The following is a 27095-nucleotide window of genomic DNA, read 5'->3' on the forward strand; positions in this document are numbered from 1 at the left end:
GAAAATGATTTTACAACACAAACAGAACCTGATCATTACCTTTGTTGACTTCAAAAAGGCGTACGACTCTATCGACCGGAAAACTCTCTTCAAAATTCTAGCAGAATACAAAGTAGACAACAAAACACGAGCTATCTTAGAGCAAACTTTAACCAACACGACCTCCAAAGTAAAGTTCTGTGGGGAACTATCAGAGCCCTTCGAAATTCGCACAGGTGTCCGACAAGGCGATGGCCTCTCACCTCTCCTTTTCAATCTGGTGTTAGATAAGGTCATAAAAGAATGGGAAACATCACAACAGGGGATAACCTTAGGAAACCTACAGATTAAATGCCTGGCTTTTGCAGATGATTTGGCGATTGTCACGAAAGGTATAAAGGAAACAAAAGACGCTATTGAAAAACTGCACGAAATCGCTTCCAAAACTGGACTACAGATCTCTTACGAAAAGACACAGTTTATGAGCACAAAGAAACTCTCATCTCTGAACACAAAGTATGGCACGATTTACAAAACAGCAAACTTCAAATACCTCGGTGAAACACTACAAATGAGTGGACATAACAGAGACTCAAATGAAGAAAGAAAGACTAAACTAGACAAGGCATACAAAGTAGTGTGGAATCATTACAACAAGAAGTCTATCTCACAAAAAGCCAAATTACGCCATTACGACACGGTGGTGCTCCCCGAGGCACTATATGCAGCAGAGACCACACTAATCCGAGGGCATACACGTATCAGACAATTAGAAAAAGTAGAAAGGAAAATACTTAGGAAAATATTTGGCGCAACTAACAACAATGGAATATGGATCAAGAAACCTACAGAGGAACTATACAAACATACGGAGACAATCACAGAAAAGATTAGAAAACGCAGACTACAATTCTATGGACACCTATACAGAATGCCATCACACAGGCTGACCAAACAGATCTTTGACTGGGTAACCACTAGAAACAACAAATGGGTGGCAGAGGTAGAAAACGACCTGAACCAGCTCAACATAACAGCAGACACAATAAACGACAGAATAAAGTTCAGAAACATCATTAAGAAAAGTAAACTACATGAGATACAATGCGACAAACGAACAGGCATAAAATGGACCGAAGAACGAAAGCAAGATCACAGCCAGAAGATGAAAGAAATATGGGCAACCAAAAAGGCAATCAAGATGAAGCCGAAGACACGAAGCCGACAAGAAACATGGACAGAGGACCGTAAACAGAAACACAGCGAGCGAATGAGGGAAGTTTGGGCAGCAAGGAAGGCAGCAAAAGGAACTGGCCATGTAGTTTAGTCCAAATGCGCTCTTTAAGGGCAAAACACCAATAATAATAATAATATATATATATATATAAAAACATCAGGCTAAATATGTCTATTTGATTACAATATTTGCTACAGATAAGATCATCATAATAGTATTTACCTGGTGACTTTTTTGGTGTTTTTGAGGGAGTCTTCTTTGATTTGTTTCCATTTTCTGTTGTAAGCCTTGTTGGTGTCTTATTGGAGGTTGAACTGCTAGATGTGTTAGGCTTGCCCCTGGAAATATTTGTATTTCAACAGACCATAAGTAAAACCATGTTAGTAATTAAAGACTAAATAAAATCTCGAAAAGAGAAAGTTCATATAGTTATGTACAAAGTGGAATGCAACTGCAGCACTAACAGCAGAAGAAGAGAGGAGTATTTTGTTTAACAACTTTCAGAAGTTCTGTGTGTACATACTGATTATGAACTGGAAATTGCACATCACAGGCATTGTTGACAACATCAACAAATTTTGCACAGTGTAATTTCTGATAACGTCAGGAAAACTACACTGAATACTTCCACTCTTTTTGCGATGTTCTGAGTCAGTTCTACACTTAAAAAGTATTTATTTCACAAAAATGTGCAATAAATAATGTGCTTGTAGTAAATTTATAAATTACTTGGCTGCAATAGACTAAGCAACTAGTTTACAAACAATTGCTTCATAATACATTAACTAGATGAAATCTGTTGTTAAGAGTCATTCAGAATTTGGAAAAAAAAAATTGTCTTGGGGCATAACTGACCCAAGTCTCTGACAGGTCGTTCAGCCGACTGGCTCAACTCTTGCTATTTCACAGCACTTAGGCAACTTGCATATCAGACTATAGCACACAATCACTTTGATTAAAAGTAACTGTATTTATGACAACCCGATCATAACATGAAGGTGGCAATTTTACTTAAAAACAAATAGCAAACATATTAAACCATTCTCATGTACAGCAGGAATAACTTCCACAAAAAATAAAAAAGGCCTAATATTTACACCCTAACATTGTATCGGTTTATATGGAATTTCCATTTTTAATCACACTAAAGTTAAATATCTGTAAAATAGATTTAAGTGTTAACTAAGCTATGTTGGCATTTATACACATTGTCAGAAACAACGAGTGCAATATCCAGAAAGTGCAAAATAAATCTAGTTGTGAAAATAAAACAACATGGATTAAATAGTACTGTGATTCCTCTTCATTCAAGGTCTAAACTGAATTTATATTCTAGTTTTTGTTGCCTTCACCATACCTCTGGTATATAAGTTAATTTGCCGAACAGTCAAATTTTCATGAACTATTCATCTTATCAAGGAAGAAAAAAATCTGGTTCCCAAACAAATATTCTTGTCATCTTTTGTTTGCCTGTTGGTGCAAGTGTCTACATCTGATCAAAAGAAAAGACCAACTTATGAGAATAACTAACATTAACATATTTCTCATTTATCTACTGTCTACCATGTACTGCAGTCCAATTTGAACTTCAATTTTTTCCTCCTACAAAGCTCCCTACACATTAAAGTTAACTCAAAAAGTATCAACCATGTCATTAAATACTGGAACCATTTTCATTATAATTCCACTGTTTAGTCAAAGTTTCCCATGATCAAAACATTGAAAATATCCTTAGACCACTGAACCAGTTCCATTCAATGTCACTGTCTCCAAAATGTCCACAAGAAAATTTAACTCACCAGGTGCACAGACTGTCTAAAATGATCATCTGGGTGCCATAACTCTTCCATTTCTAACACTAAACAACCTATTTCAATTCTGGCAAGATCCAATGGTAACACTATTGACACTGCTATGCAATGGCTTCTAGACAGCAGTATAAGCAATGAAAACTCAACCTTTTCATTTCTCTACAAGTGATTTAGTAACAGAGCTGTGCCTGAGCAGCAACAGAGATCCTCTGCAACATCTATGAAACACACCTACATCAACATCTATTCTATGCAAGCTATAGTAGTGTGTGAAAGTGGGTACATCCTATTGTTGTTGTTGTTGTTGTTGTTGTTGTTAGAGTTTCTCCAAGATCCATTCACATATGGAGTGCGAGACAAATGACTGTTTAAATGCCTCTGCGCAAGTTGTAATTAATCTAACCTTTTGCTCACAATCCCTATCTGAGCAATACATAGGGGATTTTAGTATAGTCACAGTCATCATTTAAAGCTGGTTCCTGAACTAGTGGGCTTTCTCGGCATCGTTTACATTTACCTTCAAGAGCCTGCCAGTTCAATTTCTTCAGCATCTGACACTACTCCATGGGTCAAATGAACCTGTGACCATTCGTCTCCGGATCCCTCCCAGGCATCTTTCATGAGACACCCTCGACAAGCTAATAGGTAGTGTGTGCATACTCAGTATATAAACACCCTGCGGTTGCTGTCACCTGCCGCAACCACATTGTGTGCACCCTCAGCTGTCGCCACTTCAATATTTCAATAGTGGTCCAAGTTATTTTCTTCATCCATTCTAAAAAATTCGTTATTCTTAACATTCTTGGAGTCTATTGTAAAAGATGTGGTCATTGTTACTTGCTTAATGCACAAGTATTATCAGAAGTGAGAGTAGTATCCAGTGTATCTCGTCGAAGTGTTAAGACCACTACTGTTTCTTTTACACAGACATTGCCTGGGATTTAATGTCTGCAGCCCCAGGCAGCAGTTCACAAACACAGATATTACATCTCTAAGCTCTAGTTACTAAATGGAGAAATACTCACAGCTAATAAAACAAACAAAACTTGTGCATGTAAATATATAATAAGAACCTTCACTTTTTTACTGTTCACTCTGGTATGATGATTTAATGTGGCAGAATAGTATAGTATAAAACACAGAAAGATACAATATCTCTCAGATTACGATACTGTGATGCAATCTTTATGCAATCTCATATACATGTGGAAGTTTCAATCATATCATTACTTGCTTGCACTGTATATGACTTACGATGAGTTTAAGTGCGTAACAAATAGTTGGAATAAACAGAGAAAGATTGAAATAAAAACCCAAAATATGTTAAACCAAATGGAAACGCACACTGAGAACATTCTTTGTACAAATATTATACAAAAAAGTAACTCAATGAAATGACACAGAAACCATGTAAGGATCAGAAGTCACGATGTAATTGTGAAGGAATTAATAAAAACAGTGTGTTATCAATGTACAATAAAATTTCAATGCAACAGCCAAATTATTTCAACATACTAGTTGAACCAGTTTTATTAAAGCACATAAATCTCAATCGTAAGTTTAATTATGTACAGTTTAAAAAAAGAATATATTGATAGATATTAATAGTTTTATGTTATATAAGGACCAATGGTAGTAGCAATACTGCACTTGTTTTAGTGCAGTATTATGCCAGTATTGTGTTGGTCCTGGATAATATTTGGTATGTGTGTGTGAAAATGAATTAGCAAAATTGTAACTCCGAGTCAATCACAATATTTTAGTACTTACTGTACCACAAGAACTGTATTTTTGGCAATAATCGTAGGTGCAGTACTGAGTTGAAATGCTTTTCAGATTATTCCTGTAAGCAGTGAAACATTATAACGGATAGCAACCTTTGATACTTTAAATCCAACCAAAGTGGATGGCTGCATTCACTACCAACAATTGTTAATAGCCACAGATTTTAACTACATCTAGCATGGATAAAACAACATCAATGCACATAAATCCTGAATATTGGTCAGCATAAGGTGACACACAATTCCTCAGAGAAATTTTTCCAATAGAACTGAATAATTATTTGTTCCTTCATCTCCATTATCATTCAAACCAAAATGTCATGGAATGGAATATACTGTCCTTGTTTCAAACTATGTTTGACAGTTAATTAAAACTTACACCGAAAATGGTTTCCTAGACATTATTAGTTACTTGTCCTAAGGTTCAACTGTAAGAATCACATAAATCTAATGTACAGCAACACAAACTACTGCAGAACAGCAAATTTATTTCATGTTTGAAATTAAGCAACCTAGGTTGTATGCTAGCAGTTTTTTTAATCCGTAAGTTAACAGAGCATTTGGTAGGGAATAATAAAGGTTAGACCACGAAATGTGTTAACATTACGTAGCAAATTTTGTGTTCCTTGTGCCACAGACATGTAGATGTAGACAGACAGACATCTGTGGATTAACATGGTTTTCCAGACAAGTAGCAACAGAAACGCTGAAGGGTGTGTTTTGTTTAAAGTTTCACATTGGCACGGATTCTCTAGTCCAGTGAGCAATGTGAGCCATCTGTATAGTCCAAAGAGTTACACAAATTGCCCCCAAAATGTTTTGTTTGTATGTTTCAGTTGTGAGTGTATGTCTTATGTTCGGCCATGTAATTTATTTCCGTGGTCAGTGACAGTGTTGCTTTCTGGCCTCGTCTAGATCTAGTAGAGGTGCCAGTACATTGAGAGGATAGATCTTCTGTATTGTGTTGTACCGGAGATCTATTTACTTTTTATGAGGATGTGACGACAGGCTAAAAGGCTAAACTAACGTAGCCTGGTTTCTAAGTTAGGCTGGAAAGCAACAGCCGGGTTGAAAGTTGGCCCAGCCAACAAATGGGTCACACCTATCTTTTATAAACACGTCATGCATTCCACAGTTATATTTATGTCCTTTATTAAAAACCCCTATTTTATCACTGCCGTCCGATACTCCCATATTTTTAAAATGTCTGAAGGTGTTAATAAGAACAAAATGGTCTCAGGTTTCCAGCCACATTAAAATGCCACAAGCTTTCAACCTAGCATACTCTGGCTGCTCTCAATTTAATGATTGACAGCTGAAAACCTGAAAACATTTTATTCAGTGTTATCGCTGCGAGACTCTGAATTCTTATATTAATAACAAGAACATTCACAACCCAAATCACTTATCCCCATGGAGGCTCTGTAACTTTGTTGGAATTTTTTTTTTTTTTTTTTTTTTGCCTATGTTCCCATGTTGTTACTCACATGAACCATTGGTTGTTTAAGGTTGATACCTCTCCCATGTTAACATCACTGGTCAATTGAAGCAGTGTCATGCTGTTCCTTAATCCAGCACTCTGAAAACACATTAAGCTTAACAGCCACTTCTGTCTGACTTATTAGGGATGGTTCTATCGGTATATTCTTGCTGATGTTATACATGAGTACCAACTGTAAGTCATAGGGGATTCTAGAGATGGAATACAAAATTTTTCACACACGTACCAAGTCCCTCTCAGGCACATTTTCTCTGGTGTTTTGGCAGATATTTGCAACTTTGTTACTGCAATGTGTAGCTGGAGTCAGGCCAACTCAGTAGCTGCTGAAGTACTGTTTATGCTTTGTATCTTACTCTCCCTGTTAACACAGACATTTCATCTAACCAGACAGCACACTAGACTACTGAGACCGATCTATCAAATGGGCACATAAAATTTGACTTTCAAAATAATTTTGTTTGCAACAGGTAAAATAACCGTCTCTTTCCACAGAGGTCACATGGAAGACATGCTGAGCCATATTTTTTTGAGCTGAATCCAATTACATATTGCAAAAACAGAATTGCAAATACTTTTCTAAACACCAGAAAAAGTGTGCCGACAACTCTAAGACATAAAGCCTATTTATCACTATTAACTGTAAAAGACTTGTCAATTAGGACTTACAAATTCTGAAATGAACAGTTTATCTATAGTATTACATGGTTTCAAGCAATGGAAAATCTGGGTAGGTAAAACTAATTTTTGTGTGTGTGTGTGTGTGTGTGTGTGTGTGTGTGTGTGTGTGTGGTAGGCATAACACCCTAATTGCGACAGCAAACATACCTTGTTCCTCTCCCACTTTCTGCAGTGAAACACCTTACCTCTTAGCTTACCTTCTATGCTCAGCTGTGAATCTACCTGGTTGGGGCTTACATGATCATAATTATCAGAATAACTTCTTCCTTACACAGAAAGCTTAATGTCTACTCAAAGATCACTTTCTTGCATATAACAACTGGGTAAAGAGGAACATGTGAGAAAAAAAATGTGACTAATATCAAACAACATGGTGACTATAACATGATATCACTGGCAATTTTTTCGAATGCACCAAGCAACAGATGAACTTTTCAACAAGTTTTTTACTTTCACACTCACTGGCTTCGCCAAGTAACAACCAAACTGAAAATATGCATTGAAAATAGTTGTTATGGCAACCATTAACATTAGGTCACTGGTCAAGGCTGCAAACTTGTATTAAATATTCCTCTAGATCCTAACACCTTGAGGCCCTATGCCTGGATCAGAACAAAAAGTGACATATCTAACTGTTTACAAGGCTGCTACCTTACCAACAACCAGTCAGAAACATGCTTGGTTGCACCTCCTGTTCCATTTACTGTTGTCAAATTGCTGTGCTACAGCAGTTATTGGAAGTTGCAGATGACACTTGGGAACAGTATTCTAATAGTTGTGATCCGTTTCTGTTGTGTGCTTTCTTTCACTGTGCAGTGAGCTAATTTTGCACTACAAAATGCCTGAAACTTGCAGATGAAATGTGCAGGTAAGTGGGGTTGCTAAACTGAATGTTCAGCAATCTGCTCACCTCACATTTTGCGAGGTCAGACATGCGAAGTTTGTGCAGTACAGGAATATTTCAAAAAATATATAGACTATGACGCGAATCTACTGCTTCTGACAAAGAACAGCAGATGCTTTGAAAGCTCAAAGACACTGACATGAAAATTTTTGAAGAAAAAATACTTTGCTGAACAGAAAGCAGCTGGTTCATCTAAAGCTATGGACACCTCGTAAAGAACACAGAACAACTAAACTTTGACTCATCCTAGCAAGATTCTTTTCCTCACCATATATACAGATATTACAAGGCAAAAGAACATCCAACCATAAACAAATTGTGTCATTCTTAGTGGCACAATTATTCAGAAGCAGCAAGACTTCTCTGGTAACAGATGTCAGAAATCTCTGTTTCAGGTTTAAAAATATATAATAATAATCATAACAATAATAATAATAATAATAAATAAATAAAAGCAGACACAAAATTATACTGGTGAGAAGTGAAATTGTTGTGCGGTATTCTTTATTTTCAAGAGACATTGTTTGAAGACATTGTGTGGCTTGAACTTCCGTAAGAAATCCAATTTTGTTTTTATGGAATACACACCTGTCCAAGCATGGCACATTACATGCACACCACAGTTTGTATTATTTTAATGTTAGTTATTGTATTCACATGAAGGATTCAGATAAAACTGTGCACCCATTTCATATGGAATATGCTAACTGTACATAAATGGTACTGAGTTGCATTTTCAGTGGATTATTTGGCACAACATATCATAACAATGTTGAACGAGTCATTTTATATCCACATCACAAATTAAGGCATAAGTGATCCAAAATGTTTTGTTGCGGCATTATGCACACATTTTTGTGTTAAAGACAACCTTACTGTGGAGTAATGAATCTCGTTTTTTCTTCAGGTATTTTAATTATGTACATCATTGTTCCTTTTGAATTGTAGTGGATTATTTAAAACAAACTTCATGAGGGAATATGTAATGTGAAGCAGTATCAGAACACCCAATTTCTCAAACATATGTCTACAAGATTATTGTGGGTGAGCACCACATACTATACTTAAAGCACATTTTTGCACAATGAAGACTTTCTCGCTTAACCCTTGAGCAGGCGTGCCATTTTTCATGGGGCACTTTGTACATATGTGAGGATCGCTGTATTTATGGTACCAAGGTAAACATGTATGAGCAAAATCACAGTTTAATCTTACTTTAATTAAACAATGATAAAACAAAATGTGGCTGAACTTAGTTGTTTGATTAAACAATAACAAAATAACCTTTCCATTTTATCACCCCACAGTAATGACCCACTATGCATTAAAGAGTGCAGTTGCATCAGACCCCAGTCAACCACTTATTTGATTGTTAATTATCTCATAAATAATTGCCTCATTAGCGGATTGTGTTGCTAGCTCGAAGCCGAGGTCATTTTCGTGCACGGGCCGTAAATTTTTTCTCACTTAGCTCGCTGTTTATTTCATACTGCTACTGCTCACTTGTACATTATGACAACACAATTTATTACTGTACTAAATGAAGTAATAATTGAGAAATAGGTATGGGCTCACAACTGTAAAACAACTACAGAACGGTACAAGAGAATTATTCCTTATTGATCCACTTTATATGTATTCTCATCAATACAAACACCTAAGAATTTTTAAATTTCTACACTATTATTTCCTAAGCATGTGTTATACTTAACACTGGTGTAGTATCTGATCAATCCAAGTGAAATCAACCAGTGGTCTGGGTCTTTAAATCTCGGATTTTATAATATTTGTATATCAGTAGAAGTAGCTTTCTTACATGAAGAATCTCAAAATGTTTTGGACTATTCATTTTTGAATTATTAATTTTAGAAGTTTCCAAAGTTCTGCAATTTTTTATTACCTTTTGGAACCTTAAAATGGCTATATCTCAAAAGCTAGTTGACTTACTCGCTGTTAATACCACCTCCCTATACACCAACATCCCTCATACACATGGTTTGGTTGGACGATTGGTCTAAAAAAAGGGGGGAGGGGGGGGACCAACTGCTAGGTCATCAGTCCCTCATTAGGATTAAAATAATTCCACAAGGGTGGGAGTAAAATAATCGAGACATACAAAACACATCTGGAAGATAGGAGAAAACCACAAGAATGACAGAAAGGCAACAAACATTAAAATGGAGATAATTGGACAAGAAGAACCACAGAGAGATGCAAGAAACATGTAGAAGAGATCAAAACAAGAGAGCAGATTACCATGGCTGGCTGACCATGAGAATAAAAAGGAGAAGCCAGCCACTCTTCAACACTTTAAAACCTCTACCCCAGGGGCGAGCAAACGTTGCACGCGGCTCATGTGCACACAGCGCTGCACGTGTGCTGCTCGCGTGCAATCGTCGAATGGGACTGTGGTGACAGCTGGCAGGGTGCGTCAGTTTAGTACCAGGATAAGCTGTGGACTTTGAAGCGAAGCGACCACTACGTAGTGAACGTTGTATTTCAAGAACCGGAAAATGCAGAGTGAATCAAGGAAACGAAGAAGTGGAGATTTGCTATCTTTTAAAAAGGAATGGGAGAATCATTTTTTCTTTGTGCAAAAACGTGAAAATTCGAAATGACAGTATTCTCGCTGATCAGCAGTAGTTTAATATTGAACGCCTATATAATAAATTTCAATATGTTCCCGTACTTAGTGCAATAAAAGAGGAAATTCTAAGTGATTTGGGGATATATCATACTTATCCCAAGGTTTTGAATAGTTCGAGACAATTTGCTGTTTCTGTAGATGATATTCATCCCAGTTTGCAAATGGAATTAACAGATCTACACTGTAGATTCTACAGCGTAATTCTCATTTGAGAGACAAGATCCTTTTGGCAAGACGTGTAATAGATTTTTATCACAACTTTCCACAGCAAGAGTTTCCTCGTCTCCATCGTGAAGCCGCGAAGATAATATGTTTGGCTCGACATACGTTTGCGAGAGATTTTTTTCTGTTATGAAAATTAATAAGTCTCGGTTAAGAGTAAACATCAGTAATGAAAATGTCGGTAACTGTTTGCGTTTGTCTGTATGTAGAAATTTTGTTCCAGGCATTAAACGTATTGTAAACCCCACCTGTGATAATTAAATACAACGTATCGTAGGTAATAGGTACTCTTTCAAACCATGATTTCTTTCAAGCACTCGTACTAACCTTATTCCTTCATTCAATAAAGCAGGCCAGGAAACAAAATGCATTACAGAGGAAGAAGCGGAGAGACGGTATGGTGGGGAGGGGAGAGAAGCGGGTGGCCAGCTTGCCCCTGTGTGCACGCAGAACACCTGTTAACTGCAGGCTTGCAAGTGCACCGCACACGTGCAGGATTCCTGCCCGCCCCTGCTCTACCCTAAAAGCACTAGTGTGGACAACACCCAACACTTTTTGTTTTAGGGCGCAAAACTTCTATGGTCATTAGCGCCCAGCCCGTGACTTAAGACAGTAAAAAACCGAAATTGAAAACCAGCAGCAATGGGAACAAAGTCATAAAATTGGAGAAACTAAAAATAGAAGGAATGCTTAAAAATCCACTACAGAAAGGGGGTGGTTGTCCCCAAAAAAAGCTTCAAATGACTGACGTCATTTCACTGTCACTAATAAACTGGAGAACGCGGTTGGCTGAGCGCGTGTCATCTGCTAAAATCGACGATAGATCAGGCGATAGCTGTAGACGGGAGCGTAACGGATTAAAATAGGGGCATTCAATTAAAAGGTGTCGTACCGTCCACAGCTGAGAGCAGTGGGGACAGAGTGGGGGAGGATCGCCGCTTAAAAGATGTCGATGGCTAAAAAGACAGTGCCCTATCCGGAGTCTAGCTAAAATTACCTCCTCCCGACGACGCGTTCGGGAGGAAGAGGTCCAAGCGCAAGGAAGGGCTTTCACTTCCCGCAATTTATTACGGGGAAGTGCCGACCAATGCGCATGCCATAAATGAGCAGCTTTGCGACATAAACCGCTCCGTAGATCGGTGAAGGGAAGCGACTGAATAGCTGGCCGAGGAAGAGAGACTGCAGCCTTGGCCGCTATATCGGCCGCCTCATTCCCACAGATACCAGCGTGTCCCGGGAGCCAGAGGAACGCCACCGAGACGCCCCCAAGGTGGAGCAAGCGCAGACAGTCCTGAATCCGGTGGACCAGAGGGTGCACAGGGTAAAGAGCTTGGAGACTGAGGAGAGAGCTGAGAGAATCGGAGCAGATAACATACTGTATCCGCTGATGTCACCCAACACTGACGGGAGGCTGCTGCGAAAGTTAAAAGTCTGCCGCAGAGCGGTTAAAAGTGGGCAGTCCAGCAAGAGGTGAACAACCATCATTTGTGAGCCACAGCGACACTGAGGTGGGTCCTTGTGACAGAGGAAGTAACAATGCGTTAGCCACGTATGGCCAATGTGGAGACAGCAGAGGACAACTGATTCCCTGCGAGATGACCGCATGGAAGACTTCCACACATTCTTAGCCTCCTTAATGACACGCAGTTTGTTGTGCGTACTGTAATGTCATTCTGTCTCCCAAAGCTGAAAAACTCTGCAGCGTAAGGCAGAACACTGGTCAGTTTCGGAGATGCCCATCTCAAGAAGCAGTTTCTGTGTAGCCTGTTTGGCCAGCCAGTCAGCAAGTTCATTGCCTGGGATCCACACAAATACCACTGAACAACAGGACCGTTCCAGAGCATAGATGGACTCCTGGATAGACCCTACCAAAGGATGGTGAGGGTAGCACTGGTTGATAGTTTGTAGGCTGCTCAAGGAGTCAGTACACAGAAGAAATAACTCTAGGGCATGAGCGGATGTGCTCAAGAGCAAGAGATATAGCTGGCAGCTCAGCAGTGAAAACACTGTAGCTACCTGGCAAGGATTGCTGTTCAATATGTCCTCCATGAACATAAGCAAAGCCAACGTGACCATCAGCTATCGGTGTAAACCACTTCATGGCCCCGGTACGTGTCGAGAATCGAGAGGAAGTGATCGCGAAGAGCCGCAGTGTTAACGGAGTCCTTAGGGCCATGCGAAAAGTACAGGCGAAGGCGAGACCTAGCTGTACACCATGGAGGTGTACATGAATTGACATTGAGGAGTAACGGGAGGGACTCCAGTTCAGACAGAAGGGACCGGATGCAAACTGCAATCTTGAGCCCTGACCTGGGCCACCGATGCGGGAGATGAACCACCACGGTAATTAGGATGAGCAGGAGAACTAAAACTGTGTGCAACATAACTGGTGAGCAGTTGTGCACACCTAACCTTCAATAGAGGGACTCTGGCCTCCACCAGGACACTGGTCACCAGACTCGTTCTAAATTTCCCGTCGCTAGGTAAACGCCACAGTGGTGCGCTGGGTCGAGTAAATACAACACCGAGAGCAGCATCGAACCATAAACCACACTCCCACAGTCAATGCGGGATTGAACAAGGACTCTGTAGAGCTGCAGCAGCATAGAGCAATCTGCACCCCATCTGGTGTTGCTCAGGCAGTGGAGGGCATTGAGGTGCTGCCAGCATTTCCGCTTAAGCTAATGAAGGTGAGGTAGCTAAGACAATCGGGCATTGAGAACCAGTCCTAAGAATCTATAGTTCTCCTAGACAGTGAGTGGATCGTCATTAAGGGAAGTTCTGGTTCTGGATGAATGGTGCGACGCTGACAGAAATACATGACACACTGCTTCCTGGCTGAAAACTGGAAGCCATGGGCTAGAGCCCATGACTTCGCCTTGTGAATGGCTCCTTGCCACTCAGCAACACTAGTACTGGAGGATAAAATGTAGAAGCCATCCGTATACAGAGAAGGTGAGACTGACAGCCCTACAGCTGGTGCTAGACCGTTAATACCCACTAAAAATAGAGAGAGACTCAATAGGGAGTCCTGCGGATGCCATCCTCCTGAATACAGGGGGGAACTATCGGAGGCACCGACTTGGACATGGAAAGTACGGAGCGCCATGAAGTTTTGGATTAAAAAAAAAAATCTGATGCGGTCCCCAGAGACCCCACTCACACAATGTAGCAAGGATATGATGTCGCCAGGTCATGTCGTATGCTTTACCTAAGTCAAAAAAGACGGCAACCAGATGTTGGTGTCTGGAAAAGGCTGTTTAGATGGCAGACTGGAGGGACGCAAGATTATCAGTGGTAGAGCGACCCTGGCGGAAGCTGCCCTGACATGGAGCGCCAGTAGGTCACATGACTCCAGGACCCGACCCGACCCAACCCAACCGCTAACACACTATACGTTCCAGAAGCTTACAAAGAAAGATGTTGAGGCTCGATGGGCCGATAGTTATCCATATCAAGTGGGTTTTGACCAGGTTTGCGCACCCAAATGATGGTGCTCTCCCACCATTGCGATTGAAAGACGCCATCGCACCAGATCTGGTTGAAGATGACGAGAATGTCACTTGAAGTCAGATGAAAGATGTTTAATCATCTGACTGTGGATCCGATCTGGCCCAGGAGCTGTGTCTGGGCAATGTGTAAGGGCACTGAGGAGCTGCTCTGTAAATGGAGTATTACAGGGTACACTGTGGCGAGTAGTGAACGAGAGGGCTTTCCTTGCCATCTGCTATTTGAGGGTGTGATAGGCTGGAGGTGGTTAGTTCTCCGATGCAGAGGCTCGAGCATGGTGCTCAGCAAAGTACTCCGCAATCGCGTTTGCTCCGGCAGATAACATGCCATTGATGTTAATGCCAGTGACACCTGTTGGGGTCTGGTACCCAAAAAGACGTCCGATCTTCATCCACACTTGTGAAGATGACATGGCACCCAATGGTCGACACATACCTCTCCCAACACTCCTGTTTCCGTCGTTTTATAAGATGGCAAACACGGGCACGAAGATGCTTGAAGGCTATTTGGCGCTCTAGGGAAGGGTGCCGTTCATGTCGCTGTAGAGCTCGCCGACACTCTTTAACTTTCTCGATGACTTCCAGTGACCACCAAGGCACTGTCTTTCACCGGGGTCACTCCAAAGAACGAGGGATCACCTTTTCTGCCGCAGAAATGATCGTTGTAGTGACCTGATCAACGATAACATCAATTGCACCATGCGGGGGATATTCAGCGGTGACAGCAGAGGAGAAGGCTTCCCAGTCTGCCTTGTTTAAAGCCCATCTGGGTAGGCGTCCGTGGGCATGACGCCGGGGGAGTGACAGCAAGATGAGGAAGTGGTCACTACCACACAGGTCATGTGCTCTCCATTGGGTAGATGTGAGAACACCAGGGCTGCAGACCGAGAGATCAACGGTCAAATATGTGCCATGTGCCACACTGAAATGTGTGGGGGATTCTGTACTTAAGAGGCAGAGGTCAAGTTGGGTCAAAAAACTTTCCACCTACCTACCTTGGCCAGTAAGCATCGTGCACCCTACATGAGGTTACGTGCATTAAAATCTTCCAAAAGTAGGAATGGTTTAGGGAGTTTATCAATCAGTGCAGCCAATGTGTTCAGGGGCATTGCATCATCTGGAGGAAGATATACATTGCAGACATTTATTTCCTGTGTCGTCCTTATTCTGACAGCCACAGCTTCAAGAGGGGTTTGAAGGGGCACAGGTTCACTACATACTGAGTTCAAGACATAGCTGCAAACTCCACAAGACACTATTATAGTCACTATGGTTCCTGTAATATCCCTTATAGCTGCGGAGGGCAGGGGTTCGCATTGTCGGGAACCAGGTTTCCTGGAGGGCAATGCAGAAAGCAGGTGTAAAAGCTTAACAGTTGCCGTAGCTCAGCCAGGTTGCGGAAAAAAAACACCTTAATTCCACTGGAGGATTACATGATCGTGAGACTGGGAAAGCATGAAACACTCAATGAGGCAGTCTACGCCTCAGGGTCACCTGTTGCCACCAGATGAGTACCCGTGCGACTGACGTCCACTGTGTCTGAGGGCCCAGCAACATCTAGGTCCTCAGCAGACGCCAGAATCTCAACCTCATCCTCAGACACAGAACTTGTAGGTAGCAGTGGTGTGGGAGCCACCGCAGTGCCTTGGTTCTTGGGGTGTCTCTTTTTACATTTCTCTCGCTGCTCCTTAGGTTTGTCCAGCTGGGAGAGCTTCACCGATTCAGTCTCAGGGACGGAGGAGGACCAGCTACCTGTGGTTGCTTCAGCCACTGGCGGGTGTCTGCTTGGCCACTGGGAGGAGCCTGGGAAGGGAGTGACCCAAAGGATCCCTTCCTGGTGAGAAGAGCCGAAGAGGTGAGAAGAGCCGAAGAAGACTTACACTTCTCTGGCTGAGAAGTAGGGACTAACACCCCCAATGGTTGGGAAAGTGTTGCTCCTGAAGTAGGTTGAGCAGGAGCAACAGGGAGTGAAGTGCCCACCACCATCAAGGGGGCAGGTGGAGTCTGACGGCTCTCAGCACCAACTGTACATGGCGGAACGGAAGATAGTAAAATCGTTGTCATAGCTGCGGCATAGTTTGACATCATATGCACAGGATGTAGCTTCTCATATTTTCTCTTAGCCTCATTGCAGGTCAGTCGTTCCAGGGCTTGTATTCCATTATTTTTGTTTCTTTCTTTCTTTCTTGAGAATGCTACAGTCTGGCGAGCAAGGCGAATGGTGCTCTCCGCAGTTGACATCGATGGAAGGCGGGGCACAGGGAGTATTGGGATGTGAAGGACGTCCACAATCCCAACAGGTGATGCTGGAAGTATGCAAAAAGACATATGGCCGAACTTCCAGCACTTAAAGCATCACATCGGGGGAGGGATATAAGGCTTTACCTCACAGCGGTAGACCACCACCTTGACGACCTCGGGTAATGTGTCACCCTCGATGGCCAAGATGAAGGCACCAGTGGCATGCTGATTATCCCTCGGATCCCGGTGGATGTGCCGAACAAAATGGACACCTTGCAGCTTTAAACTGGCACGCAGCTCATTGACAGACTGCAAAAGAAGGTCCCTGTGAAGTATGATACCCTGGACCACATTTAAGCTCTTATGGGGCGTGATGAAAAGAGAAACATCCCCGAGCTTTTAACAGGCGAGTAGTGCCCATGACTGGAAAGAGGATGCTGTTTTGATCAAGACTGACCCCAACTACATTTTGGACATTAACTCCACCTCCCCAAACTTGTCATCCACAAAAAACTGAGGTTTCATTGACAAGAAACATTCCTCATCAACTCTTGTATGTACGAAGTACTGGGGTGAATAAGCTTCGCTGCCATCCTTAGCCTGGCATTACTCCCATGGTGTGGCCAGGGAGGGGAACAATCTGGGGTTGTATTTCTTAGGACTGTAGTTAGACCTTGACCGCTTAGAGACTGCTGGTCTTTGACCACACGCTAGAGATGACATACCATGCTTCATGGTGTGTCATCCGTCCTGCTGCCACCCACTCTGACTAGGGAACCTCCCTACGGGTGCCACCCAGCCACAGCAAAGGACATATGGCAGAATGTCCACTGCTGGGAGTCCCGATGCCCCAGGGTGACTGGCATCTACTCCTTGGCATATGTGGGGAGTTAAAAGTACAGGCATGGCACAGTGATCCCTGTGTGGTCAGGGGGCTACAACCAAGAGGGTACATGGCGGCCCCACCACAACGGGCTGGCTACCATGCTGGATATCAGGCGCAAACGAGCTAAGAAGCCCATTATCATGGACAGCACAGAAAGCAATACTGCAAATAGAATGGAGGAAAACGTATCCAGAAGGATGACCTGGCTCAACAGCTGAAGAATGAGTGAAGTGCAGATCCATGTCGATGAAGGATGAGAGGGGGTCTCAGTGCAAGATGGACACTATGCACCATGTAAGGTGCATTCCTGCCTTTGGGAAAATTTTGAAAAATGGAGGTCAAACTCCACAGGGGATCATCACATAAAGGACAAAACATGAGACACTCCTTTTAGTCGCCTCTTATGACAAGCAGGAATACCTCTGGTCTACTCTAACCCCTGGACACACAGGGCGACACCCATGGTTTTGCTGCTATTTAACACTACCTTTCCCAATGTCCTTTAGACTCCAGGCCCACTACCTCATTCCTCAAACACCTTACTAATTTCAGCCTAATCCCACAGCAATTTCTCCTTAGAAGGCATGTTATATAGACAAATCCACAGCACAGATATGGGCACCCACATGGCACCCTCCTGTCCTAACCTTTCCATGGGCCATCCACAGCAGACCTTCCTAGAATCCCAAAACACCAAACCCCTAGTCTGATTCAGGTTCACTGATGATATGTTCATTATCTGGACACAGGGCCAAGACACCTTATCTCCGTTCCTTCCTTCACAACCTCAACACCTTCTCTCCAATCTGCTTCACCTGGCCCTCCTCAACCCAGGGTGCCACCTTCCTAGATGTTGACTTCCTCCTTACTGTCGGCTACGTCCACACCTCTATCCACATTAAAACCATCAACAGTACCTGCATTTTGACAGCTGTCATCCTTGTCACCCCAAAAAATCCCTCCACTACAGCCTGGCCACCTGGGGTCGGAGTACCTGCAGTGACAAAAACACCCTTGCTCTCTATGCTGAGGTCTCACCAAGGCATTCACATGACAATAACTATCCCTAGACCTAGCCCACAATCAGATCTCCATAGCCATCCCCCCCCCCCCCCCCACTCACAATCCTTCCATCACCCCCTAGGACCAGCCACAAAGGAGTGTCCTCTTCATCATCCAGCATCATCCCAGACAAACAACTGAACCACATCCTTCGCCAGGGCTTTGATTACCTATTACCGTGTCCTGAAATGAAATACATGCTACCTGAGATACTCCCCATCCCTCCTAAAGTGGTGTTCTGTCACCCACCCAACCTTAACAACACCATAGTCCATCACTATGGCACTTCCAATCCCAACCTCTTGCCACATCCCTCTTGCCATCACATCCCTGTGGAAGACCCTGGTGCAAAACCTGCCCAATCCACCCACCCAGCACTTCCTATCCCAGTCACGTCACAGGTTCGTTCTAACCAATCAGGGGCCAGGCCACCTGTTTAGCAGCCATGTCATTCAGCAGCTCTTCTGCAATCACTGCACAGCTTTTTATATTGGTATGACTACCAACCAGCTGTCCACTAGGATGAACAGCCACTGCCAAACTGTGGCCCAGAGCAAAGTACACCACCCTGTGTCAATATGCAGCTGACTAACTCCTTATTTTAGTGGCTGCTTCACTATCCAAGCCATCTGGATCCTTCTCTCTACCACCAGCTTTTTTGAAATGCTCAAATGGGAGTTGTAATTATGACACTCCTGTAATTATCCCAGCCTCAACCTATGGTAACATACTGTCCCCAAACACTAACAGTTTCCGCCCCCTCTGACCAATCATCTCCTACACATTCTCATCTCTCAACCCATTTATTTGTGCCCTCTGACAGTGCAGCCACCTGTCTTTCTCTGCACCTGACAGTATTCATCTCTCTCCCCACCTGTACCCTACTATCCCTTCCCCTTTCCCACCCTCTCCACATTGGTGCTTGCATGCCAGTCGATAGTTGCATTCCAGCCCGAGGGGCTGAAATTGGCGGCCATGTGTGCATGAGGTGTGCTTGCCTGAATGTATGTGTCTCTCTTGCTGTGGCCAAAAGCTTTATGTAAGTGTGTTAATTGTGCCTGTGAAATTTAACACACCATCTTCACATTAAGTAGCAATCTGTCTTTTCCCACATTGTTTTTATTCCTACCTAGAGTTTCCATTGTTTGACTTACAGACCTGAAATTTGTACCAATTTATTCAACTTCTTATAAGGTTTAAAAATATATGCTACTTTACTATATTTATAAGAGATCAATTTTCCAAAACCAGATTTTTTTTTTAAATTCTCATAACCTCAAATTTGGATTTCTTCTTTCTTTTGAAAAATACATATGTTACTTATATACTGTTTGTAGGTACATGCGGCGAATTTCAAGATTCGTGTTCCCATGGGAATATATTAAAATTTTATTTTACAACATCCAGCACATAGTTGGTATGACTGCACACTTGTTAAGAAATTGTAATGACAACCTTAAATGGCAAAAATCATATAATGCTGGCAAATCAATGTTATTTTTCATTAGGTAACAATATATTGCATTATTAGAATTTAAAGTCTGTATATGCCTGTCAGGTTGATAACGAAAATATACGAACATACAATTAGACACTACACGCTCGAGAAAGATGACAATTTACTGAACTGTACCTGCATTTTACAAATACATTCATATTAATTAAACACTGGTGTAGCTGTTACTATTTAATAGTGAGATTTTTAAATGCATTTCATCTCCAACAGGAAAAACATTATAATGATCCAGTTACAATCTTGGTAGACTACAATTACATACTGCAGTCTTCCTTTATAAGACACTACCTAGTCCTCCAAAACAACAGCAACTGATTATTGGTATAAGAACACGTTCTTTTGCAACAATCTGAGGCTTTTCGCATCTCTTCATCTGATAGTCTGTATGTTCTTCCGGTGGCAGTTGTACAATGTAATTTACAAAGTATGAATGTCCTTGGAAAGATCAATTCATCTGGTCTTCTTGAGTATGAAAAAGTAGTTGGCCCACACAGACACATAAATACTTCTTTTTCATTTCTTGACATCACAAAACCCATCCATCATACGGTATGTTGCCATTAGTCCAAGCAACAAATCCTGTAATCTGTTCACAAGGCATGTCATTTACATAAGGAGCCACCTGAATTTTATGAACATCAAAGTCTTTAAAATCAGAAACAACTTTTGCATTAACCTTGTCTTTGTTCAAAGGAACAATTGAATGATATTTGAGTCCCTTGACTGCTACGGTGTCACAAAACCTTTTTGCCAATATCCTTTCTGCTGCTGCATGCTCGTCATTCAACACAGAATGAAGGGGGGGGGGGGGGGGGGGGAGGTAGTGATGGGATGCTTGCATCATCCCATTCAAACAACTGGAAGACAGTCAATATATCATTACTGACAGGATTTTGCAGACTAGATTTGGCTGCAAGCTTTTTCATTGTGCCGCCAATACCATCGCACATCCCCTTTCCATATGAAGCAGTGTAAATATGTTATTTGCCTCAATTCCTTCAAAATCTTCTGCACGATGTCATGTTAGTAAAGTTTTTTTATTCTTATATGCTGCTGAACCACCAATGAAGTTTTTTTTCCAATTTAAGAAGGAAAATCAAGTTTTATAAACACAAAGGTTTTTTTTAATATGTGGAAGAACTTTGTGCCTTAAACCGTGGTATAAAAACAAAGCATTTGAGTATTTTTTTCATGATTTTCATTTTATTTTATAATAAATACATTTATGTACTATGGCCATGGAACTGTTCCATTGGAATCCTTAAGCTTCGTCTTCACACACAAAAGAATAATTTTCAACAAAATCACATACAGTAATAGTTCATCCTGCATTAGTGAAGTTTTCTGTCCAGAACGGGGAGAGGGGGGGGGGGGGGGGAGAAGGATTCCTGTTTTGCAACAGAGTTGTCATTTTACTTGTATTAGCTGTGTACGAAAACCTTTGTGAATTTCTCTGTTGATTTGTTTACACTCTAAAACAAGCAGTGATCAACAGTGACCTCCTCCTTGTAAGATATGTTTTCTATCATTTCCTCCTGATGTGCACAAATTGAGGCATCTTCAAGTGCTTGCATCAGGGCAGTACTCGCAACTCATTTGTGAAGCATAGAGTATTTGAAGGGTTGCAATAATTTTGAACATCCAGTGTTTGTATGTGGGAACTGAGCTTTCATATTCTGATGTAGTGACTTTGCTCAAGTTTGTGCCTACTATCATTAGTTTCGCATTTTGATGAGCTGTACAAATACAGTGTGTTCCACTTGCTCCAGCTATAAAACAAGTTTTTGGCCTTAATTCAGCAAATTCTGAGATTCCAATTTGGACCTGTGGGTAATTTGATTTGAAAAGTTCATACACTTCTCTTACATTTCATAAAACTAATCATTTTTTGAGCATGCATCGGCTTGCCATCACTGTCTTTTCCCATAAAAATGTAATCCTTTTTGCCAGGATTCTGCCTGCTAATATCATTACAATAAAATTCCTTCACTAACAGAAGTTTTGGCAGACAAATATTATCCAGCTTTAGGAACAGGAGTAGAGAATATGCCCTTCACTTCCATCAATTTTATCTTCCCATGTAGTTGCTTACCCCACACTTTTTCTGTACAAGTTGGGTAGTGAATTTTTATCCATAGTTTGCGTTCTTCTTAAGTAGTAAACACAAGCATCAAAAGGATGAAAGGATAAAAAGAGATGTTAATGTAAAAGTGATTAGTTTAAATTATAATAAAACCTTAATTATGAGAAGTAAAAAAGTACAACCCTTCTTTCAAAAAATAACATTTTACAAACTAGTAATGCAGTAGGCCTGCAATGATAAGTGTTGGAGTCCTAAGACTGTAGCAAAACTTATTGCATTCTGTGTAGAATAGTATTACCACTATTTGAGAATGGGTCCTATATGTGTGCCTCAGTCCTGCATCATATGTACTGCACTCCAGCAGCCTCATCCCCTTTTCCCCTACAGTACATTTTTGCTAAATTTGTTTCCACAACTGAACATTACTGAAGTGCATTATCCAGTGCAAAAGTTGTGATGTAGCTTGCAAAGCAAATTCCAGTAAAATAATATTTTAATGTGTCACATATTAACAACTGGTGTAAAGTTAACATTTTTTCAAAAGGGGGAAAAAAAAAATCCGAACCTAAAATTTTAAGGATTTAAAAAATATGGTTTTGGAAAATTAATTTTTTATGAATATAACAAAGTGGCATACATTTTTAAACCTTATAAGAAACTAAATATATTGGTACAAATTTCAGGTCTAAGTCAAATACTTCCCGAGCTACAGCCATTTTAACATTTCAAAATGTGGCAAAAATTAACACAATTTCGGGAACTTTAAAAATTAATAACTCAAAAACAAAATGCCAGAAAAATCTTTGATTTTGGATTTAATAAAAAAAAATTTCAAAATTCTAAACCATTAAGTTTGTGTTTTTTCTTTTTGTTGATTTCACATAGAATGGCCCTGTCCCTAAGTGTGCAGAACTGCATATTTTGCATCTTTTTTCAAATCAAGGACAAGATTGTTCCCAGAGAACCAGTCAATGAAACTTAAGAACCTTGTTTAGCATTTCTTCTGGTTCTGTATGTACGATTGGTTTGATTAGAATGCTATTGTCATCTGCAAAAAGGACTACTTGTTGTACATTGGATGGAAGAGCGTTTACATATGTGAGAAACAATAGTGGACCTAAGACAGCCTTAGGGTAACCCATGCCTGACTCCTGTCAGAATTATGCCTTTGACTACATTGGTCGGATTACTAAGTCCGACTTTCTGCGTTCTTTTGGCTTTATATGACATCATCCATTGGTTGGCTATACCATCAAACCCATAAAAAACTAATTTATCTAGGAGAATAAGTACTGTGATTCACACAGTCAAAAGCCTTATTTCATGCTTGTAAAATATGGTGAATGAACATGTAAATGGCATTCTTGGTAGAGCAACCCTTCTGAAACCCTAACCCAAAGTGTAAAAGAGTTGTTTTTGTTGAGATTTACAAATAATAGGAAAAAGACAGGAATCCAGTCATTAAGCAATAATGATATAATGATTGCGTGAAGCAAACTCAGAACTGCATGTTAACAAGATCATGTGAAGACAGTCAACACAGATCCACACAGATGTTTCTGCTAGAGCCATACTGCACCCAGATGCATCGGTGAACATTGGAGAACCGCCAACTTCAGCCCTTTCCCACATCTGCTTTGTTATTCTGATCCATGTACCTGTTGCAAATTAGACTCTTCTGAGTCTATTTTCACTTCTGGATTCTGAAAGCATGTCCAAATGCAAGAATTTGTGGTGGGATAGACGAGATTGACGGTGGAATGCTATTATGTTCATTTTATGTCCTACCAACAACCAAAATAAATGCAATACTTTGCATTTACTTCTATATTCACGCAACACATAAGCAATTCCATTCTATTTGGGGGGGGGGGGGGGTGTCTAATACTTGTTTGATTCCCTGCCCTCCCCCCCTCCCTCTGATTTTTCAATATGGCATGGGTGTAAACATTATGCTTCGCTACCAGTCAATGTTACCACAACCAGATTTCCTGCTTCCATACTCACTGGCTGAACCATCTCACAACCAAACTGTCTCCTTGCAACCTAACCTAGATATGCACTACAGATCAGTCACCACAACCAAGAGTTCAGGGCGAGATTCAATATCTTACTTTAGTTCACTATGTGTAATCACATGTCTGATGTAAATTATTATTTTTTTTTTTTTTTTTTTTTTTTTTTTTTTTTGTAATACCATTACACACTCAACAGTGTCGACATATCAAAACGTCAACTCGTCATTCTATACTTGTGTTATCAAATATCAAACATTTTTGGAATCAGCGTACCTGTTGCTAGTGTCCAAGTTTTTCTTTTGCCACCTAGGTACAGGACCCTTTGTGATAGGGTCATCCATTCTCACACAACTGTTAATTTCATTGAAGAAAGAGAACTGCGACATGACGCCGATTTCCAAGCTGTAAAATGTCAAAACGTACAACAATAAAACTGGATTCCGGTTGAACCACGGAAAGGTTTAATTTTTTGATTAAAAAGCAGATGTAGTAAAACTATGTGGAAACATGTTTGTAAAGTGGTAAATTAAATGAATATTTGCTGGTAACGAAACAGCGTTTCCCTTTTAAGCACGACTGTTTACAATTAAATCATGATTGCTTTCCGATCTCCTTATCCTGAAACCCGCGCGCGCTGTTTCCCAGATTTCACAGGAGCCTTTCTTTTAATATAAGGGGTTGCAAAACAGGTGCTCGCCTCAGAGCATTATTTCAGTTAATGCGTTGTCTACAAAAAAACATTTGTCATGACTCTTCTACTTTTACATTTTATCTTAATTGACGAACGTTAACTTTAACTATGAAAAAATAATTCAAAATTACACTTTTTTTAAAAATTTATTACTTCATTCGACGTAACGCGACTAAGGTAGGGTTTACGACAATATTAAAAATGTCACGAAACACATAAACACAATTTGTTTCGCACACAGAAGAGCCAAATATGGTACCATATACTCCTCACACATTCAACTCTCTACTATTTTTTCACTTACGATATGCGTTCAACGAGTACTTGACAGGGAATTAAATACCCACTGCGTCTTCACCATTCAAATTTGAGCGACGACACAACGGCGTCGCGTAGCCAACATAACAAAATCACAGAACTTTCTCGTTTCAGATCGCATAGAATTTTCCCGCATCAAATGTACCTTTACCAAATCACAAAAGGAGGAAATCTTCATCTTTAAAACTAATCTGCTTCATTTTTTCAGCTGATTTTGCATTACGTCAATCTATTGGCTATAAACAGCTTTTGGTTTGAAGGAAATGTACCATACGGCAATTAATCCATTATATTTGATAGTGTATAAAAATAAATTATTTTCTATGATAACAACTGAGTTTATGCATGTACTGTGACAAGCGGCTGCTACGTACTGTACGTGATCTTCAGTTTATAATGAATACTTATTCCTACGTCATTTCCTTCAGTTAAGGGCATTAATCACTAAACTATTTTAATAAGTCACTTTCGGTTATGTGGTTTGAGGTGACTGCAATTTAATTATAAAGAATTACTTCAGGCGCGTTTCATTTTTACTTATAAAGCCTCTTCCGTGGTTATTCTGCTAATTGGATACTTACATGTTTGTAAATTTTTGGTTACTTTAGGTTAAAAACACCGTTTTGTTTATAAAGTTGACGTGCAAGTTACTTACAGTGTTTCTTTACAAATTCTGCTCCTTCTCTTCTTGTTAGCAGCGACTGACGTCGAAAGACTTAGATTCACCTTCACACTTAGCAGTTTTTGCCAGGAGCAGAATATGTAAAGAAACACCGTAAGTAACTTGCACAGCAACTTTATAAACAAACCGTTGTTTTTAACCCAAAACAACCGAAAACGTACAAACGTATGATCCAGTTTGCTTAATAGCCACGAAAGATGCTTTATAAATAAAAGCAAATGCATCTAGTGTATTTTTTTATTAAATTGCAATCACCTCAAGATGGATAGTCAATAGTAATAGATTTTAACAGCTGCTGTGAAAGATGGACACGCAAACAAACGCATTTTAATAAGGTACATTCCCCAACAAGACGCCTTTTTGTGTCGCTATTGAAATGGCATTTGACTTGGTCAGCTGTGGGCTGTATTATACTGTCAAAATTCTTTGACAATGTTGCTTTATCCAATATATTTGACTGGTAATAGGGAGCTTTTTAGATGCTGTTTTTCTTCCAATTTATTTGGTCAAATCTAGCGCTTCGCATTGATCAAAGAAAGCGTTAGTCTTCTGTATAGCACAATGACAAATATAGCCGCCTGGAGCGCTAGCACCGCTGCAGATGTTTGACGTCCGTAATGTTTGTAAACATTTCTGCTAAGTTCATTTGTTATGTTCCTTCACCTGCTAAATTTGACATTAATGTACAAAATAGATAAGGCATTCTATAATTTGCAACATCCGGAGTAAAAAAAATAAGCTGAGAAGAATCGGGAGCTTTAAAGAAATTGTGGAGGCCGTTAGCCTTGAAGCACAGCCTGGACGTACCAAAGATGACATCTAAAAGAAAATCAATAGCCTACCCATACTACCACTACTACAACTACTACTACTCGGCTCTACAGCCCTTGGAGGGCCATGGCCTGCATCACAATATCCTGCCAGTCTATCCGGTCCATGGCTTTCCGTCTCCATCTTCTGACACCCAGCGTTTTCATGTCGTCTTCAATTCCCGCCACTCATCTCTTTCTGGGACGTCCCTTCCTCGTCTACCTCCAGCCTTGCCATCAAAAATCTTCTAAAGTGTTCTGTCTTCCTCCGTTCTGACCACGTGTCCTGCCCATCGTAGTATTCTTATTTTAATTATAGTGACAACGTCAGGCTCTTCAAAAAGTTGTTCTAATTATGCGTTTGTACGGATGTGCCAGCCTTCTTGATTGTATATTGGGCCATATATTTTACACAGAACCAACCGTTCTCTCCCAAATGCTAAGGATCCTTTCCTCATTTGCAGTCATGGTCCATGTCTCGGCACCATACATAACAACTGGTTTTATAACTGTTTTG

The 27095-nt window shown here is 40.7% G+C and overlaps 1 protein-coding gene across 6 annotated transcripts in view; it reads right to left on the reverse strand.

Moving 5' to 3' along the window:
- The window catches only part of LOC126161644 (cell division cycle protein 20 homolog), a 93377-nt gene extending 68202 nt beyond the window's left edge, over positions 1–25175 (reverse strand). Inside the window, exons 1-3 of one of the 6 annotated variants that reach the window (XM_049917619.1) lie at positions 24923–25046; positions 24352–24480; positions 1439–1554 (exon numbers count right to left, since the gene is read on the reverse strand). In XM_049917619.1, the coding sequence (XP_049773576.1) occupies positions 1439–1554; positions 24352–24480; positions 24923–24927 (250 nt within the window). In that variant the 5' untranslated portion in view covers positions 24928–25046. Of the gene's footprint in view, positions 1–1438; positions 1555–24351; positions 24481–24662; positions 24690–24775; positions 24903–24922; positions 25048–25073 lie in introns of those variants that run through there. The other 5 variants (XM_049917620.1, XM_049917622.1, XM_049917623.1 and 2 more) reach the window with 5 other exon arrangements.
- Positions 25176–27095: the final 1920 nt, after the last annotated feature.

Source organism: Schistocerca cancellata, chromosome 2, assembly GCF_023864275.1.
Source record: "Schistocerca cancellata isolate TAMUIC-IGC-003103 chromosome 2, iqSchCanc2.1, whole genome shotgun sequence".
Lineage (NCBI taxonomy): Eukaryota > Metazoa > Arthropoda > Insecta > Orthoptera > Acrididae > Schistocerca > Schistocerca cancellata.